Raw genomic sequence first — 19,840 nt, 5'->3', positions numbered from 1 at the left:
AATCGCCGCATGCGGTATTGTTTTTTATTACCGCATGCGGTTGAAATTGCGTTGATCGCTAAAGCTCTTGATCGATTGTCGCATGCACTGTCATTGTGTTGATCATCTTTTCGTTCTTGATTGATGGGCGCAATGCGATGTATATGCATTGTTTATCTTGTCTTCGAGCCACGAATGTATGCGGTGACTTATTTTCTGCAAAATTGAAACTGAAATATTCTATCTCGCCATCGCAATGGGTTAGTGGGTGTATTTACGATATTTCATAATTTTCGTATTTCTTAGCCAATTTGTATACTATTGACGCAACTTTTCTTTCTTTTTGCTGCAATATCTAAATAAAATAGTATAAATAACTTGTATTTCTACAAGTTATCACTTATCCTGGTAACACTAGTGATACATCCCGCTTTGTAGTTGTTAAAATTGTTGTAAAGTACTACAACTTATCTAATATTGATCATTCTTGTGGAGACATGTGAGCTAGGTATCTTATACAAAAGAGTTTGTAGAAAGACCGGACCACAAAATGTTAAGTCTCTCTTTATAACTCCGTTGCTAGAAGAGACTTACATTTCACTAGGATGACTATAGGGGACTTGACCTAAATCCTGAGTGAGTTGTGAACTCCTGCTTATGAGGGCAATTCTTTAGTTTGTATGGGTGAGAGTGGCCAGATTTTCCGATTCAATAAGCCTACTATTTTGAGGATTCCTCTGATTAGGGAGCTGGGAAACAACTACACAAGAAAGAATTCACTCATTCTCTATAGTGAAGGTAAGAAGATAAATTGCTCCCTTAAGGGCTGATTTCGAAGCTTGAACGATTAGGCGCCTCAAACTCTCCTAGCCTGAGAGGGGTTCGGTCATAGTTGGACTATGACTAATTGTTCATTAAAGGGATCAATGGTACTTAAAAAGTTAGATGTAACTACAGAGATAAAACGATAATTTGACCTGCTGTCCTTACGAGCAATTTATGAAGGGTCAATGCACCGTTGATTGGTTATATCCAATGAACACATAGATTTATCTATAGTGTGACAAGTTTAGCTGTCGATATTTAGTGGAGTGATCGGTAGTTAATGAATGTTGATCTTTAGTAGAGTGTCCTGAATCCTAAGTGAGTTGTGAACTCTTGTCTATGAGGGCGGTCCTTTGATTTGTATGGATGAGAGTGGCCAGATCGCCAACTTAACAAACCTACAATTTTGGGGATTCTTCTCATTGAAGAGTTGGGAATACAGCTACACAAAAAGGAATTCACTCATTCCCCAATGTCGGGGCATGTAGATAAATTGCTCCCTTAAAGGCTGATTCCGGGGCTTGAACAATGTGGTGTCACACCCTCTCCTTGGCCCGAGAGGGTTTTAGTCATAGTTGGACTATGATCTATTGTTCATTAGAGGGATCGATGATACTCAAGGAGTTAGATATAACTACAGGGGCAAAATAGTAATTTTAGACTAGCCGTACTTACGAGCAATTTGTGAAGGATTGTTGTACTGTTGATTGGTTATATCCAATGGACATAGAAATATATCTGTAATGCGAAGAGTGCAGCTGTCAGTCTTTAGTGGAATGTCTGATTGTTAACAGATGACGAATAGTTTAATTAATTATTCACGTACCGTTGAAGCTTCAAGCTACGAGTTCATGAGGTCCCCTCGGTAGCTCAATAGGAATTAATGAGAATCAGTTTTTAGATTAATTTGAATTGTTCAAATTAATTGAGGGAATGAATTATATATGATATAATTAAGTTAAATTAATTATATATGATATAGTTATTATAATGTATCTGATACATTATAATATAAAGTTTATTTGAGAGAAAATAAATATTTGAATTTGATTCAAATATTAATTATGTGAATTGGATTCATATTATTAAATTTAATATAAATTTGATTTATATTAAATGTTATTTATGAGAGAGAAGAAACTATAGGTTATATTGTATATGATACAACATTAAAAACTATAGGTTATATGTTATATATGATATAACATATAGTTATGTATCTATGTATAACAAAATTAGTTATTATATATATATATATATATATATATATATATATATATATATATATAATTGAATAAAATTAAATTATTTAATTTAATTTAATTTTTTTAAAATTAAATTAAAGGAAGGGAAATAACTTCCCTCCCCTTAATTCTCTCCACATCACGTTGGTGGGTGGTTGTTAGAGTGAGGGGATTCATCTTCTACCTGAATATTCACAGTAGCACAATGTGTTTTTTCTGCATCCTCCTCCTCCTCTCTCATTATTCAATCTCCCTTCCCTCACCAAATTCACCGGAGTACCACAAACTCCTGTATTCTCACATAAGAATACCGAGGTCATCTTGTGATCGTGCTCTTTCCGGTTTTGGGATTTCATTTGAAGAACATCTTCAAAGGTAAGGGTTTTCTAAACCCTATATTTTTTTTGTTGTAATTAGCATGTTGTATTTTTATATGTAAATGCATAATTCTTTCTTCCTCGGTAAATTGTAATTTTGTAAAAATTGTGGTTTGGGAAGACCCGCTTCCGCTCAAGAATCCCATCACAAGGGTTCCTTTAGAGCAGAAGTGGGAAAAGACATAAATGAAATATCAGAGGTCATATGATTACAATAAACGAAATAAAGAAGCTAAGAATTACCTGATTTGGCCACAAAATTATCTTTTCTAATAAATCTAGGACGTTAGACATAGAAAACCTAAGAGGAGAATGATCATTAGAGGAGAAGGCGATAGTAGCCACTGTTGATGAACTAGCGTTAGATAAGTTACTTAGTTTGGTGGATTTATCAATGGAGTGAGGAGGTCAAGTAGGACAATTATCCAAAATATGACCACGTTTGTGACAATACCTGCACTAATTATAGGCAATTAATAAATTTATGACCATGTAATGTACAGTTGGTGTAGGAAAGCACCTTATATTATTTCACTATTATAAAGGATGAAGAAAAAAAAAGTTGGATCAATCAAAGTGGGTGAACCAATACAGTCAAACCAAACCAGGTGAACCAAACTGAATTGAACCAACTGAATCAACCAAAACACTTGAACTAAAAATAGACTGAACAAAACCAATTAGATTTGATTGAACCAGGCCGTTTTGAGTAGATCGAACCGACTGAGACTTCTTTAATCTTAGGTCTTCTAATTTCACGAGCAAGAGCTAACATCAACTGAGTGGAAGGATGAAGGAAAAAAAGTTGGATCAACCGAAGTGTTATGCACGAGTCTAGGCAGAGAAGGCTTGGTTGTGGCGGTTATGAGCGGAGATGGTTGAAACAGGTTGTGCGGTGGCGGTGCTATTAAAACCTAAAAATTTAGCTTTCATACCATATGAAATTGCTAGTATTTTATTCAATATATATTACAAATATGAAACAGGTAAAGTAAAGATATGGACGATTTTAAATTAGCCTATATAATCTGCTAGTTTACAAAATAAGATATATATATATATATATATGGTAACAATAATAAATCAAGAAAAGTGAGTTCTTTTAGCTAAGTATGAAGGCAGACGACTCATAGACCTGACCATAAGGATTAAAGATACCGACTCACGTCATAAGATCAACAAGAACTATGAAAACTTATCCATAGGACCAACCAAGAAAGTTAAAGAAGGTCAAAGAGACCGACTCCATAGACTTCATGAAGGCTGACCCTCGACCCATAGGGCTGGCCATGGGTGAAAAATTATACCCATGTGTTCACCTTTTATATCAACTACACACATGCTTGGATTTGTCAATAAAGTAATCTCTCAACGATTTGTAACGATCATTTAAATTAGTCACAATCCAACTAATGACTAGAGGGATTAATTGGCCAAGTGACTGTTACAAGGTAACATCTCTGTATAAGCAAAAAAAACATAATACATTTGAGATGCGCTGAAAATAGATTGTGAGGTATTCATTCTATAAGCTCTCTAAAATTTTCATTGACTTGATTGACAGAGTATCGGTGACCAAGCACCACACCAGTTTTAGACCTTTTTTATTTTGTAGGACAATCATTTGGTTCTTTCCAATATTACAAATTCAACCGTTATACCAACACTAGTCTATTTACTTTTCTTCTTAACATGTTTTAGTTCAATATTATAGAAGAATCGAAATTCGAACCTCTCAATCGAAGGTATATACTTAAACAAATTGAGTAAAATTATATTTAAGTTGAAAAAAAAAAAAAACAACACCACGACTTCAAAACAATATTGAAGTATTAATCAATAGTATATGCATACTAGTCTACTTTAAATAGTAATAAAAGAAATTATAAATATTTACTTTGAACATATGCACTTAAAAGTAGTCCCTTTTTTTCTTCTAAAAAACAGTCCCTAAAAAAAAGTTAGTTCATCAAATAATCAAAAGACACTTAGCCCTAGATTTGTGTGTTTTTTTTTAAAAAAAAAATAAAAAATAAAGAAGTTGTTCGGTAAACAATTCTTCATATTCAATTTTCAAAACAACTTTTAAGAATTACAACTAATATTTTTTATTTCTTAATGTATCTCAGCACATTGAAATCACTCAAAATACAATATCAAAGCGTTTATTCAAGAAAGACAAATAATTAATATATATAAACGTACAATTATTAAAATACATATATTTGCAAAAAAAAAAAAAAAAAAAAAAAAAGCATAGGATTTTGGCAATTGAAAGGCAATGAGTATTAAAAGTCACATGAGGTTAGGTCCTATAATTTAGAGACAAAAACTAAACAAAACAAGACCCACTCCACTTTAGTTCATACAAACATTGTACATAAAAACTTGTACAAAGACATGTTCAAAGGAAAGAATGGTTAAACAACAAGAAACTTGAAAAGCCCATTTTAATTATTGGTTATTAGCATCCAAATGTAAAAAGACAAAAATGTCCATCACAAAACTTTGGTTTTATTTTTTCATCTTTATTTGGAAAATGTGGGTTGTAATGTCAATTTAGTGGCATTGTTTCACTTGGTTGGATTGGATCATTCATAACTCTCCCACCCTCTTTCACCTAAATGTAGGCCCTCTCTCTATCTTTTTATTCTTTTTTTGCTTACAATAATTAATAAACCTTTACCAATAATTCTCATTCAACTTCAATAAAATGGATCCCATTTTCAATTTCTAAACAACACTTTTATTACTAACATAGTTTTACAATCCACTAATAATTTAATCCATTTAAATTCATAACTTTTTCAGCCAATTAATTTAGATTATCTTTTGGTTTTTTTTACTTGATTCCAATTAAAATCAACTCAAAATCACTATGAAAATTCCATTAAGATAGCAAGAAAAATTATCACGTAACTCTTTCTAAACAAGTAGAGAAAGATAGAGGAAGATGAGTTGATGAAAAACCGCTTAAATTTAATGAAAAACGGTTACGTTATCTATTTGATTCTTTGATTTTTTCTTTTTCTAATTTAGATTAGTACCTGCATTGCATTTCAAAAAGTCTTATATATGTGAAAGTTAGGATTTTAATTTGAAATTCTAATAAAGAGCCTAAAATGAATTTAAATTGATACAATTATTAATTTGATGTCTTAATTTATACCACTCAAAATTTAGAGAATAGATCATTTAATTCACAACCAATATTCTCATTAACTACCATATAAATATACTCAAGTTAAATTATAAGTTTAATCTCTAAACTTCAAAATTTATGTGTCTATTTAATTATTAAGATCTTGTTTGATAATCTATTTAATTTTTAATTTTTGATTTTTAAAAATTAAGCCTATATCATCTCAATTTTTTAGGATGATTTTTATCTTTTTTAAGCAAAAAAGTTTAATTTTTTATCTAAATTCCAAAAAAAAAGAAAAAAAAAACTATATTTTAAAAAAGTTTTAAAATATTGATAGAAAATAACAAAGTAAGGAATTAGAGGTGATAATGGCTTTATAGACTTAATTTTCAAAAACTAAAAACTAAAAAACAAAAACGAATACTCCGTTTGATAACTATTTTGTTTTTGAAAATTAAGCCTATAGACACTAATCTCTGAACTTCTTCATTTGTTATCTACTATTCGTTTAAAAAATCAGGTCAAATTTTGAAAATTAAAAAAATAATTTTTATTTTTAAAATTTGACTAAGAATTTAACTATACGGTAATCGTAAATATAGTTAATTTTTGTTTTAAAAAAATCAAAGAAACCACCGGCCTCGCTGGTGACATGCAAACATCGGAAGAATATGGGCAGTCAAATTCTGGGAAAGCTCTCATTTCACAATCTATTCTTTTTTTTTTTTTCTTATCTATTTTATTTTTATTTTACGTAAATTCTACGCTAAGTCTTTTCTTATCCAACAATGTTACTTTTCAGCTAAAATTTTCTTTTAATTAATTTAGTTAATTAGTTCTTTCCATTTAAGCTTCTTCATCCATATGGCTCTTTTCTATTATTTAATAATATACTATTGCTTATGACTTATATATTTAAATATTAGTTTTATTCTTATATTTTTAATTTTGACTCATTTTAGTGGTTGTATTTTTAATTTTATTTCATTTTGATCTACTTTTAAATGTCTGTTTCTGTTTCATGTTTTTAAAATTTTGATCATTTTAATACTTTCATTTTCATTTTGAAAGAAAAGGAATTGTCGTTTTTAAAAAATACAGAGATTAAAATGAACGGAAGGTGAAAATATAATCATTAAAATGAATATTTTGAAAATATTAAGAGTAACCAAAATTGATTAGTGAGATTTTAAACGAAATTTTGAGTTTTAAAATTTTATTTAAAGATTTGGAGTAACTTGATTTGACTATATCGTATGATTGGTGGGAAACTGATTAAATTAAACAAAATAGTCTTTTTTTTATAATAATCTTCTATAGGGGTTGGGTCGCTGTCGATTTTGACTTTTTTCAGATGTTTTTTCGGTTGATTTTGAAAGAAATAGCTATAATATTATGTAAAGAAAATATTTATTTTTAGTTCTGAAATTCACTACGAAAATGTGCTTCTATCTAATAAACTAAAAAAAAAGTTTACTTTTGTGTTGTCTTTGCCTTTGTTTTTAGGAAATTTGTATCAAATAATATAAACAGAAAAAAAAAAAAAAAAAACTTATCCAATATTTCACATTTGGAATATTTGCTAATATAGCAATGGTTGATCGGTCAAGATATTAGTTTTTTAAAAATTTCAAATTTACCTTTTCTTTTCCTTTATTATATTTCCTTTTTTACATTTCCGATTTGATTCTTTTCAAGGGCGTGTCTTCGTTTTAAAAGGAGAAATGTTTGAGCAATTCAAAATTTCAAAGCTCTTCAATTCAATTCGTGCATACGTTTTCATTTTTCTTATTGCATCTTCGACTATGAGTTATTTTACTTTGACTGTTTTTTTTAATTTTGTTTTTCGTTTTCTTTTTCGATTTTAAGCTCATTTACTCTTTTATTTCTTTATTTTTTTTCCTAAGAACCTAATGATTTCTTTAGCTCATTGTGAACCTTGTGATACTTTTCTATATTGATATCAACCTATCAGTGATAACTTTTATCATGGATACCTTTTATCACTTCTTTCAAGTATTTAATTTTTGAAGTGAAGAATTTATTTCATCCACTTTTAACTATTTGAATATCTAAATGAAACAAATATGTTCTCTCGCTAAGAAATTATTTCAACAAAAGTAACTATACTAAAAGATAAAGCATTTTGGCATTATTGATAAAGAAAAGTTATCAATGATAGCATGTCTATTTTTAATGAACTCAACTTCATGTCGTTTTTGTCTTTTGTCTGGTGAAGTTACTTCATGAGATGAACTTCACGAGAAATGAACTCAACTTTACGTCGTTTCTATCTTCTTTCTCGTGAAGAACTTCACGAGGCAAACCTCAAGAGACGAACTTTATGAGAAATGAACTCAACGAACCCAACTTCATGTCATTTATGTCTTTGTCTCGTAACGTTCGTCTTGTAAAATAATTTCACGAGACGATCAACTTAGTCAACAAGCCATATCAACATTTAAATAATCTACTTAAACATATCTGTTAATTTAAACAGTTATGTTAACGAAGAGGGTCTTTTAAACCTATTATTGAAAACTTAAGAACTAAAACGACTAGTTTGAAACTTCAAGGACCAAACGCACCTATTCCAAAAAACTTAGGGACTAAAAAGGTATGTTCACCTAGATTCTACCACTAATAGCATGTCTATTTTTCCATAGAAGAATGATGGTTGTCGAAATAGGCTTCTCTTCAAAATGGACACCGTGATGTCCATTTTTTTTTCTTCAGATTTTTGGACCTAAATATGCATTATAAAAACTCTATATTTGCAATTAGTTTTTCCTTGTATAAACTCTAATATTTATTATATAATGACTATCTGTGCAAATAGTCCTTGTTTTATTCTAACAAGTTAATTAAATAAATTCGAGTTCGAGTATTTTTTTTAACTCTAAATATTGTGGATCGTATTCAATTCAAATCTCAAATAAATAATTATATAAATTTAAATTCTAAATTTTTTTATAAATAAATTAATTTAGGCAGTTAGTAAATCGTAGTTATTTTCACTTGATTTCCTTCTAAGTCATATTAAAATAATCCTAAATAAAATTATTTTCCTCTAAACTCCCACAAAAATTGAGAAAAATAGAAGATCACAAACAAATTAAAAACCACTCAAAATTAATGAAAGATACTTCACACATGAAACTTCATATTTTTTAAAGATACAAGTATAAATTAATATTTAAATTTTCTTTTGTATTAATTTAACACTATTAACATTTATCATTCCTTTGATATTGTGTACAAATATTCATTCAAATCATATCCTATAAATTAAAACAAAGTATCATATAAGCAAATTTTAGATGAATAAAAATCTTTTAACATTTATAGGAAGCAAATTTAGAGGTTAGAATTAGCAAAAAGAAAAAAAATTATAAACGAAACAATAGAAAACGATAATGAGTATAGTTTTATTTTTTTCATACATTTATTAGAGTTCTTCACATTAATAAATATAAACTTTTTCGTTTATGAATTTAATAATAATTTCAAACTTGAAAAGTAAAATTGAAAATTTTAAGAGTCAATTAAAATTAAAACCGACATAATATTTGGAAACTAATTTAACCATAAAAAAGAGAGAAAAACAGAGCACGAGGACGGCACGTGGTGTAGATGGAAAGGACGGCGCTATAAATTAGAAGAAAGAAGAAGAGCCGTCGGAGCCGAATCACCGATATTTCGGTCCTGGTTTTTTGTTCTTCTTCTTCTTTGTATCGGTTTAATATTTATTATTTTAACATAATTTTAGAATATAGATCCTCTTAAGACTGTGAGAAAGTTGGCAAAGTTTACGCGCTTTCTTCTGAGACCCATCTTAATTTGCTCCACTTCCGTAGCTACAAAATTCCTCTATTTGTATCTCACAACCCTATTTTTAAGTTAGATCTTTGTTTGACTGAGAATTTCTTAACTTTGCCGGCCGGAGTGATTATAGGGATGGATGAACGGTGGGTATTTCGCCGGCAGCGGCTGCGGTGGGTGGTGCTAACGGTGGTGATGTTGCTTTTACAGAGTACGAGACTCTGTTTTTCTCTGAACAATGAAGGTAAGAGATTCTGGGTGGCTATGGGAATTGGGTTGTTTTTTTTGGAATTTTGAGGAAATGGGTTTTGTTTGAATGCAGGTTTAGCGTTGTTGAGAATTCGTGAAGGAATTTTAAGAGACCCATTTGGTGCTTTAGCGAATTGGAATGATAAAGGTGGGGAGTTTGATCATTGTTCTTGGTTTGGTGTGGAGTGTTCTGATGGGAAAGTCGTGATACTGTGAGTGAAATTCTTCCATGGTTATTTCTTCATTCAGAAGTTGGTGGATTTTGGCTATGAATGTTGAGTTTTTGTTGAACTTGTAGGAACTTGAGAGATCTTTGTCTTGGAGGGACATTGGCACCGGAAATGGGCAAATTGCCCTACATAAAATCCATGTAAGTTACGGAATTCATTGTCCCTTTTAGCTTAATCTTCTACAAGGCTGAAGTTTTCGTTGTCATGTCGTCGTCGTGCTGTCATTTTTCGTGCAGCATTCTTCGAAACAACTCCTTTCAAGGAGGAATTCCCCTTGAGATTGGGGAGTTGCTTGAGCTAGAGGTTTTGGATTTGGGATTCAATAACTTCTCTGGGCCATTTCCCTTGGATCTTGGGAATAACTTGTCTCTAACCACCTTGTAAGGATTGAAGAACTTGCTGATTCTATTCATTTGTGTTCAATTTTCTTGCAGGCTTTGCTGAGTTTCTGTTGGTTTTTGTAGGCTTCTTGATCATAATGAATTCATTACCAGCATAACTCCTGAAGCCTATGAGCTCAATTTGCTCTCTCAAACTCTAGTTGATGAGGAGCAGCTCTCCAGCATTCACAGCAAATCTTCTTGTACTAGAGACAGTGTATGCTGGTAAGCAAATGCCACACCACAAATCAGTTAATTGTGTTTGGATGGCAACATTTTGTTGGAACAAAGGTTGAGTTTGTTTTATCTTTTAGGAATCTTGGCCAGCTTCAAGATGTGGATTACCGGAGGCAGTTGCTAGGAGATGGAGGAGTTCAATCTCCCAGACGTTCGTTCTTTTCATTACCACCGTCTTCCTTTGCCTCGTCTCCATCTCCATTATCACCTTCAGATCCACCATTCTCTCCAGCACCCTCCTCAAGTTCCCCATCAGCACCTCCCACAAAGGCTCCAGCCTCTTGGTGGTCATCAGCACCTGCTCCTAGCCTCCATTTGAGTCCTGCACGACCGCCTGCTGTAGCTCCGACCCTACGCTCACCAGTTCATGTTCTCACACCGCCTCACTCCCATAGCGTTCCTCCACGCTCCTCAGCTCCATCTCCAAGTCTAATTGGGAGGAGTAATAAGAATAAAAATCACAAAGTTCTAATATTGACAGGAATTATAGCAGGATCATTGTTCTTGTTGTTTGTAACTGTTGGAATTTTGATGTTCCGAAGCAGTAAGGTTGTTACGGTGAAGCCTTGGGCCACAGGTTTGAGTGGACAGCTGCAGAAGGCATTTGTAACAGGTGTGCCTTCTCTCATTCAAATGAATAGAATTTGAAAAAGAGAAGAATAAACTTAATACTTGAACTTCTTACTGTCGTCATATCAGGTGTCCCGAAGCTTAAGCGATCCGAACTCGAAGCAGCTTGTGAAGACTTCAGCAATATAATTGGATCCTTTTCCGACATCACTGTATATAAGGGAACTCTTTCCAGTGGGGTTGAAATAGCTGTGACATCAACTGCAGTGACATCAAATGCAGATTGGTCAAAAACTAAAGAAGAACAGTTCAGGAAAAAGGTACTAGAAAACAAAAACAAAGCTTCTTCAAAGTTTATTAGTATAGGCTCAAAATTTCCTTTCTTTTCCATGTTTGTAGATCGAAACTTTGTCAAGGGTGAACCATAAAAACTTTGTCAGTCTCATTGGTTTTTGTGAAGAAGCACAACCATTCACAAGGATGATGGTTTTTGAATATGCTCCAAATGGAACTCTCTTTGAGCATCTCCACGGTAAGTGTTTTATTTTTCTTCCTATAAACATTGTTGAAGAGTTGTGCATTGTTCTTTCAAAGTTCATGATATCATCCTTCTTGCAGTAAAAGAAGCTGAGCACCTGGATTGGGAGATGAGACTAAGAATAGCAATGGGAGTAGCATACTGCTTAGAGCATATGCACCAGCTGGATCCGCCTGTTGTACATAGACATCTTTGTTCGTCTTCAGTGTACCTCACAGAAGACTATGCCGCCAAGTTGTCGGATTTTAGCTACTGGAGTGAAGCAACAGGAGCAAAGTTAGGATCAATAACGATCGAGCTCTTGGAAACATCACCAGCGGATTCAGAGAGCAATATTTATAGCTTTGGAGTAATTTTGTTAGAAATGATTACGGGTAGAATTCCATTCTCGGTTGATGATGGCTCTCTTGCAGATTGGGCATCAAATTTTCTCAAGGGGGAGCAGTTGTTAAGAGATATAGTTGATCCAATTCTAAGCTCCTTCAAAGAAGAACAGCTTGAAAATTTGTCTCACGTGATAAAAATGTGCGTCAAGCCCGAGCCGAAGCAAAGACCGACAATGTCCGAGATTGCTTTAAGGTTGAAAGAAATCACAGCATTGGAGCCTGCTGGAGCAACACCAAAGCTATCTCCTCTGTGGTGGGCAGAACTTGAAATCTTGTCTACAGATACAAACTGAGTTCAAGTTGAACATCAAGTTCAAAGTTGACTTATGCTGTCCTTTTCTTTTAGGATTTTCAAAAATTCTTTTGTTGATTTTAGTAGTAATTGGTTGTTTGACTGTAAAATGAGTAAGAAATGTTCCAAAAGGTAGCAAAATAGCAGCAGGGGTTGAGTAGGGAGGATGCCGTTCTTCACTTATGCAAAGTGGTAAGAAATGAAACTTGTACATAAAAGAAGCTGCTAAGCCTATGTTGTAAAAGCTCAACAACATAAATATGTATATGCATGTTTCTTCAATGATAATGACCGTGGTTTTCTGTGTGTGTGTGTGTGTGTTTTTCCTTTTCTTTTTTTTGCATCATCGTTGTGTTTCCTCATTTTCTTGAATAGAATACACAAATCTCCAATGTATCAGAAAGAATCCCTTTTGAAATATACAATCTGTATCTTATCCAAAAAAGACTATGCAATCTGAATCGCCTATCACTATAAAGACCACTTGAATTCTTGAGGCTTGGGTGGTGTTCAAGTTTACCTCTTCAAGCAATTAAGGCCTTGTTTACACTGGTTGAAAAGTAATCTATAAATGGTAATGTAAAAAGTGGACCCCAATTGATTACTTCTTTTGGTTGTTTACCTGCTTTTCGTAATCGTAATGAGATGATGGGCATGCTTTGAAATTTGTAATCAAATCATGTAATCTGATTGAAAAATAAAAAATGTTCAATTTGATTGCATTGGAAATAATGTGGGATTTACCGTTATAGATATTGTCACTATAACAATATAAAAATTATGAATTTGTCATATTTATTGTTACTTTTACCGTTACTAATACCGTTGGGGCCAAACAGTAGCGGTAATAGTAAGGGTATTAGTATAATGTGGTAAATTCATAATTCCAGGTAAATGCGACCAAAAAAATCCAATTGTGTTTGTGATTCAATCTATTACGATTCATCAATCAATGAAATCTTATTCCAATTACATCAATTTTCATTACGATTTGGTAAACATGGCCTAAAAGATTTCATGGATGTTGCTTGGTTAGTAGTGGTTGCCTCTCTTGTCCTCGGAGCGGGATGGACAGGGATTGCCAAGAAAACATCTTTAATCAAATTGTTCTTATCCTCGTCAAAATTCTATAAATAGTCAAACTAGCATATTTAAATTGGGTCATCACCATGTTGCATTGCCTATTTGGTAAAGAAAACCTGAAAGTTCCTGGTAAAGTGAATAGTTTGATAGATTGATCTAAATAATTGAGCGTAAACAATATTTGGCTTAGTTTTTCTCCAAATAAGGTTTTATAATCCATTTTAAACTCGTTTATAATATTTAATTTGCATGGAATATATTAAAAAGTAACAAGTTTGAAGGATTCAAATGATTGACCTAAGGAGCAATATGCACATGGTGAGAGCTTGGAAGAGAAGATGATTGGTTTTGAAGATATGAATAATGGAGGCTAAGTGGCGACAGATGAACACATATAGATATCATATTACAGGGAATTTCTTAGCCTCTTTCATGGAAACTTTCATATAAATATTATACACAACAAACAACCATTCACCACTACATCACCTAACCATCTCAATCTTTGCTATAGGAAAAAAGAAATCTTCGTTCGAGATCTCGAGTTACACTCATTTTTTGTGCAATCCGTTCAGTATAGTTTAATCATAATTTGTCATTTGACTTTTTTTTTATTTAAAAATTTTAATTTGTTTTTCTGTGTGGTTGAATAGATTGCCCGTGGATTGTTGTAGTGTGAACTACACTCAAGTATTACTCAAAATAAAATGTACAAGCAGTGGGAAAACAAATACTCAGAACAAAAGCATTTTGGTACGTCTTAAGCTACATCCATCTTATCTATTGTCCAATCATATAGTTTATTTATTAAGGCTCTTTTGCTAATTATTTCGTTTTTTTCTTTCAAAATTTGAAAATTACGTCTATTTCCTTATAATTTCTTACAATGATTTGTATATTTCTTAACTATAGTGGTTGAATTCTTGACCAAATTTCAAAAACAAAAACAAGTTTTTAAAAACTACTTTTTTAGTTTTTAAAAGTCGTCTTGATTTTATAAACCATTGGTTAAAAGTAGAAAGTGGTGTATATAGACTTAATTTTTAAAAACAAAAAATCAAAACCAAAGAGTTAACAAACAAGACCTAAATTATTTATTTTGTTAGCACGGGATGTATAAAAAATAGATAATTTTGAAATGCGCTCAAATATTGTTGTATTCTTTTTTTTTTTTTGAACACTTATGTGGAGTGGAGGATAGAACCTCTAACCTCGAGATAGATAATACATACTTGATGTCAGTTAAGTTATGCTCTTTCGACAATACTTCGAAGTAGATAATACATATTTGCTGCCAATTAAGTTATGCTCTTTCGACAATATTATTGTATTCACAAGGGTTGGTTTCAACTATTAATTACTATTATTTAAAATGAATGTGCATGCTCGAGCTTAGTTTATAGGAGGATAAACTAAAATATATTTGAACTTATCGCAAATACTTTTTTTTAGTGAAACTATTGATTTTATTAAATCCAAGATTAAATTATAGGTTAAGTTCTAAACTTTTATCCTTAGGTTCATTTAAGTCATTGAACTTTACAAAGTGTCTATCGAATCTTGGACTTTCAATTTTATCTCTAATAACTCAAGTCCTTCAACTTTCAATTTGTGTCCAATAGGTCATTGATTGATTCTTCTTCCTTTAAAAAAAAAGTTAACTAATCAAATATATATATAAAAAGAGCAAATATTAATTTATGCTTCTCTAACTTGGAAGATTATAACATTCACAAATGAATCAATTTAGACAATTTATTCGTGATTTGTAGCTATTTTCATTTCATAAGTAGAGAAAATAGAGAAAATAGAGGAAGACGAGCAAATGAAAAACCAATAACATTTAATTGAAAACTTCTACTATCTATTTGGTTCTCACATGTGTCCATAATTTACATTAATTTTTACATTTAAAGAAATCTTATACACATGCAAAATTTTTGCACTATCAAAGTTTAGAAATATAAACCAAGTTACCCTAAACTTTAATTTCATATTTATTTTGTTCATGAATTTTAAAAAGGTTGAATATGTCAATTCAAAGACATAGTAGACATAAAATATATATATGGACCCAACCCATACAATTACATTACACCTCCACAATGTGAAAACATGGGTTGGCTCCAAACAGATTTTTAATTTTACACACAAGAAATTATACAGTAAAAGACATCTTGCATCAATCATGCACACAAGAAATTATTGAGGTGAAGGCAGCAGAATAATGTAATAATGCAATAGTGTAAAACCTGGATATCCAATCAATGGACACACCACGTGTTGTTTTCTGAGCATGAAGAAGCAAAATATGGCCACATCCTTCAGGAGCAACACTTCACAAACATCATCTTCAAACCATCCACCCCAATCCACTTGATCTTCTCCTTCATTACTTGATTGTCTTTTCCTTTTCAATCTAGCAGAAAAATAGGTGAGTAATAGTAAGAGAAAGGTAAGAGAGAAAACACACCAAATTGGTAATCCAATTTGGTATAACCACACCTACGTCTGAGGACAGAATGCCCCAATGAAAAAAGATTCATTAATAGAGTTAAGCAATTACAAAAGTATACTTATCTGATAGTAACTACTATCTAGATTCACAACAAGGCTTAGGCACCCATAAACTTGAGACTTCTTTTAAGTATCCTAACTATTTAGGGGGCCCTGAACTTGATACTTCTACTCTTGAAGCTTCATCAATCTTTTCATCATATGGTTGAACAAACTGTCCAACGAGTTCTTGTACTCGCTAATATAATCAACCATACAAGCTCTTCAAGTGTAGAACACTGATCTCTAACAACAGAAGATCGGACAGGAGGACAGAGAAAACTAAGCAGCAAAAAATCTTCGCAGCAACCAAAAATGAAAAACAGTGCCAGAAAATCTGCAACAGAAGAAAAGAATATTCTACAGACAACAAACAATCTTATTGCGCACAAAGCCAAAGACAAAAGAACTAAAAAGAAGACTAAAAGAAAATATAAGCCCAGCACTGCAATAACACTAGCCCTTTGATTCACAGAGAAAACCAGATGGATTCTTCACACATGAAATACTGAAGAAACCAAATCCTGTACACAAAGAATATCAGAATATGTAATTTCCTTATACAATCTATACATTGAAACATTGGTTCTCTGTGCACAGTAGCTGGTCATATATGTATATGTTTTATATATATACAAGTATTCCTCTTCAGGGTCAGCTTACAGAGCTTCCAGAGTCACCTGCCTGAAAAAGCAGGTCCCTCAAACTATACAAAATCAACATGTAAAAGCACCCAAAAAAGTTCTGGTGCTGTATAATATGAATATGATTTTTGACTCCACTTTATTAGCTGCCTGTGCAGAGAGGTAGGTATTGAGGAGCTTCTTCAAAGCATTTTAACGACCCAAAGCTTGTGTTTCTGTAAGTGCAAATATACAAGACTAGGTCCAATTAGATTGGCATCGGAAAGACACTTGCAGAGATCGAGATATGTGTCAACATTTTCAGGTTCCCGAATTTGTTTTCTTAGTCCTTGCAGTACAGCGACTCTGTCCAAGTACTCCGGGAGAAAACCCAAATCGATCATTTTTACTAATGTTTCTGCAGCATCATGGAAATGCCCTCCTTTTATGTAACCCCTTAGTAGCCATGTCAAACTCTTCTTCTTACGCATGGGACTCGTAATCTCAATCCTGGTAAGCAACCGTTTCATTGCTTTTGTCTCCTTCTGTGAAGCACAAATGGCTAGCACTATATCGTAGAGATCAGCATCAGCCTCCTTGCCTACAAGCTTCATTTCCCAAAGCTGTCTCTCTGCCTCGAGTCCTTGCCCAGCACAAATGTACATAGCAAGGAGTCTCTCATGAACCACCCCATGAATTGAAAAGCTTCCCTCTTCAAGCACCCAGTTGGATAACCGTACTCCATCAGCTAGAAGCTCTGTCTGATACTTCTCGACAAGTTCAACATTGTTTTTATCGAGTTCAGCCACTATCCCGTCTCTTGCATAGCTTTTGAGTTTCCGTAGAGCTTTTGCAAATTCATTTAGCTCTTTAACCACAGCAGTCATGGCAATAAGATAGCAGTAAACCTCCGGCTTTAATCCAGATTCTCTAAGATGTAGCACCATTTTCACTGCACCCCTATAGTCACCATCAACCTAAGAGAATTGATTTTCAAGATCATTAGCAATTGAATTTTCATTAGGTGTCGTGCTGAACAAACATAACAATTGCCTTATAGAAGAGACCAGAAAGATGTATACTTTCACTAATGGGAGAGTAAGCTCGGAATAAAGATAAGCCCAAAAGTTTCCAATGAATGAAACTAATGACAACAAAGTTCTAGTGAAAAAACCCCAAGATATTCATGGTTTTTTTTTAATCCTACATCTGCAGAAATAAACTTCAGTATGTAGAACACCAACATAATAATAGACTCAAACATGCTTAACCATATTAAAACACAGCTTAACCATATATCCCAAAAGTACTACCAAACCATAGTGTGCTGAACACTCATCCAGCTCTCTGATTAAAACCTATACAGTTCTACCAGAACCCCTTCATTTGTGATCAGACAACCACAACGCCAAAGAAATATCCTTTACTACATTGACCAAAGTCACCACAATAAAAACCTGATGCTAAAATAATAAAAGTCCAATAAGATCGAGATACTATCCTAAATGATTAAACTAGAAGAGTAAAATAAAGAAGGCAGAGTAAGGAATCTCTACAATCAGAAATTTCAGAATTTAAAATATGACATTCAAAGCTAGTAAACAATGATTGAAGATATTCACATTTCATATGTGAATTTTCAATGTAACGGATAGGCACAGCAAAAGAATACCATTGTTGACTCTTAGGCAAGTTAACGGCTAAAGATACAAAAATCCTGATAAGCTGAGGGCTTACCATCATCTTCCATGCGAGATAACCGCTTGGTCCCCCTTTATGCCCCTCCCAATCGTCCTTCATAAAAGCAAGATTGCGTCCCAAGACCTCCTTCACAAACGAAATTGCCTTCTCCTTCTCCCCCATTTCCCAATACAAGGAGATAACCTTCTCTATCATGCTAAAATGGGGCTTCAAGCCTACACAATCCATATCCACGAGAAGGTCAACAACATCTCCGACGTTATGTTGTCCCTCGACCAACTTCTTGATCCAACTACACATTATAGACACCATCAACTCCATCGTCTCCTTGTCAACCCGATTTTCCTTCTGGAGCCACTCAAAAACCTCAAGAGCACACCATGAATCTCTCCCTTCTTGAGAGAAATACACCAGCACGAGCTGAAATTCCCTCGCCGAAAGACGATCATTCATTTCTTCAAGAACATCCGATGGTTCCCTCGTCATTCGTTCCAATTCCTCAATTGCCTCAAAAAAGCCATCTCCCATTTCATCTTCGTCATCACTCGTGATGAACTGGTCCAACTCAACCGATTTGAACAACCTTAAGTCCCGAAACTTACCAGCTCTCGAAACCGAGAAAGTAGAATCCTGGTAGTTGCAAGAAATACGAGAAACCATGAAGCAAAACTTTACCGGCGGCGGACTATATAATTGGGGAGTAGAAAACCCATGTCTGTCAGTTTTCAAAGCAGAAGATAATGAAAATGAAAACCCAAATTGGGTTAACGGAGTAAAGCCCTGGGCACAAACCATTTCGTACTTCTAATCCAACTCACCAACTTCAAATTAAAGAATTCGAATAACCGAATGAAGTAAAGCAATAAATGAACATTAGGGTTTCCAGAGAATCAATTTTGAGCGCAATTTGAAGTCGTTATAACAGTGACAAAGTAATAGAAAATGAAACAAACGAAAGACGGAGGAGATAGAGAGAAGAATACAGAGAGGCAGCAAGAAACCCCTTGAAGAAGCGGTGAATTGAAGTGAATTGATGATCGGAGAACACAAGAAAGAAACCCTAATCTTCTGGCGGAGGATTGAGCGATGGTGTCGGTGGAAGTCGGAGTGAGTGGTCGCAATGGCAGCGTTTTTGCCGCCACTGCAAGACAAAGCTTTTGGAGTTTTATACCTTAATATTCTTCCTTTTCAATACGTGTTCTTGAAGTGAAGACTTCCAAACCGGATTAACGCGAAATGAATGTAGCGAAATTACGCGATTACCCTCCGGGCCGTTTGGATTCTATGGATATAGGTATTAATTATTTGTGATTTGATTGTCGCTGTATCTAGATATACATGATAATTAATATTCGAAAGTTAAATTTTTCTGTTTAATTCAATAATTTATACCTATAAATTACAAGTAAATTATTATTTAATTAAAAATTAGAGATCAATTAAATTTAACATTAATTAATTTATTGTTATGTTAATTAATAAAATAAAAATAAATAAATACTTTTAATTCAACATAATTAAACTAATTATTAACAATAATTAAATTAATAAGAATATTGATAATTAACAATAATAATTTATATTAAATAGTTAATATAGCATA

General features: G+C 32.9%; 2 protein-coding genes across 2 annotated transcripts; one reads left to right on the top strand and one right to left on the bottom strand.

The window, feature by feature from the left end:
- The first annotated feature begins 9,189 nt into the window (after window positions 1-9,189).
- LOC120089420 (inactive receptor-like serine/threonine-protein kinase At2g40270) lies at window positions 9,190-12,578 on the top strand. The gene is made up of 9 exons (XM_039046876.2): window positions 9,190-9,636; window positions 9,715-9,853; window positions 9,940-10,011; window positions 10,108-10,251; window positions 10,336-10,476; window positions 10,566-11,101; window positions 11,188-11,378; window positions 11,458-11,590; window positions 11,677-12,578. The coding sequence occupies exons 1-9, from the start codon at window positions 9,528-9,530 to the stop codon at window positions 12,273-12,275; spliced, it is 2,064 nt and encodes a 687-aa protein (XP_038902804.2). The 5' UTR covers window positions 9,190-9,527; the 3' UTR covers window positions 12,276-12,578.
- Window positions 12,579-16,359: 3,781 nt separating this feature from the next.
- Window positions 16,360-19,439, bottom strand: LOC120088468 (pentatricopeptide (PPR) repeat-containing protein). The gene is made up of 2 exons (XM_039045800.2): window positions 18,274-19,439; window positions 16,360-17,513 (listed from the first exon to the last, which is right to left on the bottom strand). Exons 1-2 carry the CDS (start codon window positions 19,030-19,032, stop codon window positions 16,740-16,742), a joined length of 1,533 nt encoding a protein of 510 aa, XP_038901728.1. The 5' UTR covers window positions 19,033-19,439; the 3' UTR covers window positions 16,360-16,739.
- Between the last annotated feature and the right edge of the window lie 401 nt (window positions 19,440-19,840).

The sequence above is a fragment of the Benincasa hispida genome, chromosome 10 (assembly GCF_027475165.1).
Source record: "Benincasa hispida cultivar pf3 chromosome 10, pf3_genome.v1.1, whole genome shotgun sequence".
NCBI lineage: Eukaryota > Viridiplantae > Streptophyta > Magnoliopsida > Cucurbitales > Cucurbitaceae > Benincasa > Benincasa hispida.
The sequence above is the reverse complement of the archived record's forward strand: the minus strand, read 5'-3'. Positions and strand labels throughout refer to the sequence as shown.

What these genes read in the sequence shown, in the direction of transcription:
- LOC120089420 (XM_039046876.2), top strand. Translation starts at nt 9,528, where the DNA reads ATGGATGAACGGTGGGTATTTCGCCGGCAGCGGCTGCGGTGGGTGGTG. An exon ending in AACTTGTCTCTAACCACCTT is followed by an intron (nt 10,252 to 10,335) that starts GTAAGGATTGAA and finishes TGGTTTTTGTAG; the next exon opens with GCTTCTTGATCATAATGAAT. An exon ending in GCAGAAGGCATTTGTAACAG is followed by an intron (nt 11,102 to 11,187) that starts GTGTGCCTTCTC and finishes TCGTCATATCAG; the next exon opens with GTGTCCCGAAGCTTAAGCGA.
- LOC120088468 (XM_039045800.2), bottom strand. Translation starts at nt 19,032, where the DNA reads ATGGTTTGTGCCCAGGGCTTTACTCCGTTAACCCAATTTGGGTTTTCA. An exon ending in ATCTCGCATGGAAGATGATG is followed by an intron (nt 17,514 to 18,273) that starts GTAAGCCCTCAG and finishes CAATTCTCTTAG; the next exon opens with GTTGATGGTGACTATAGGGG.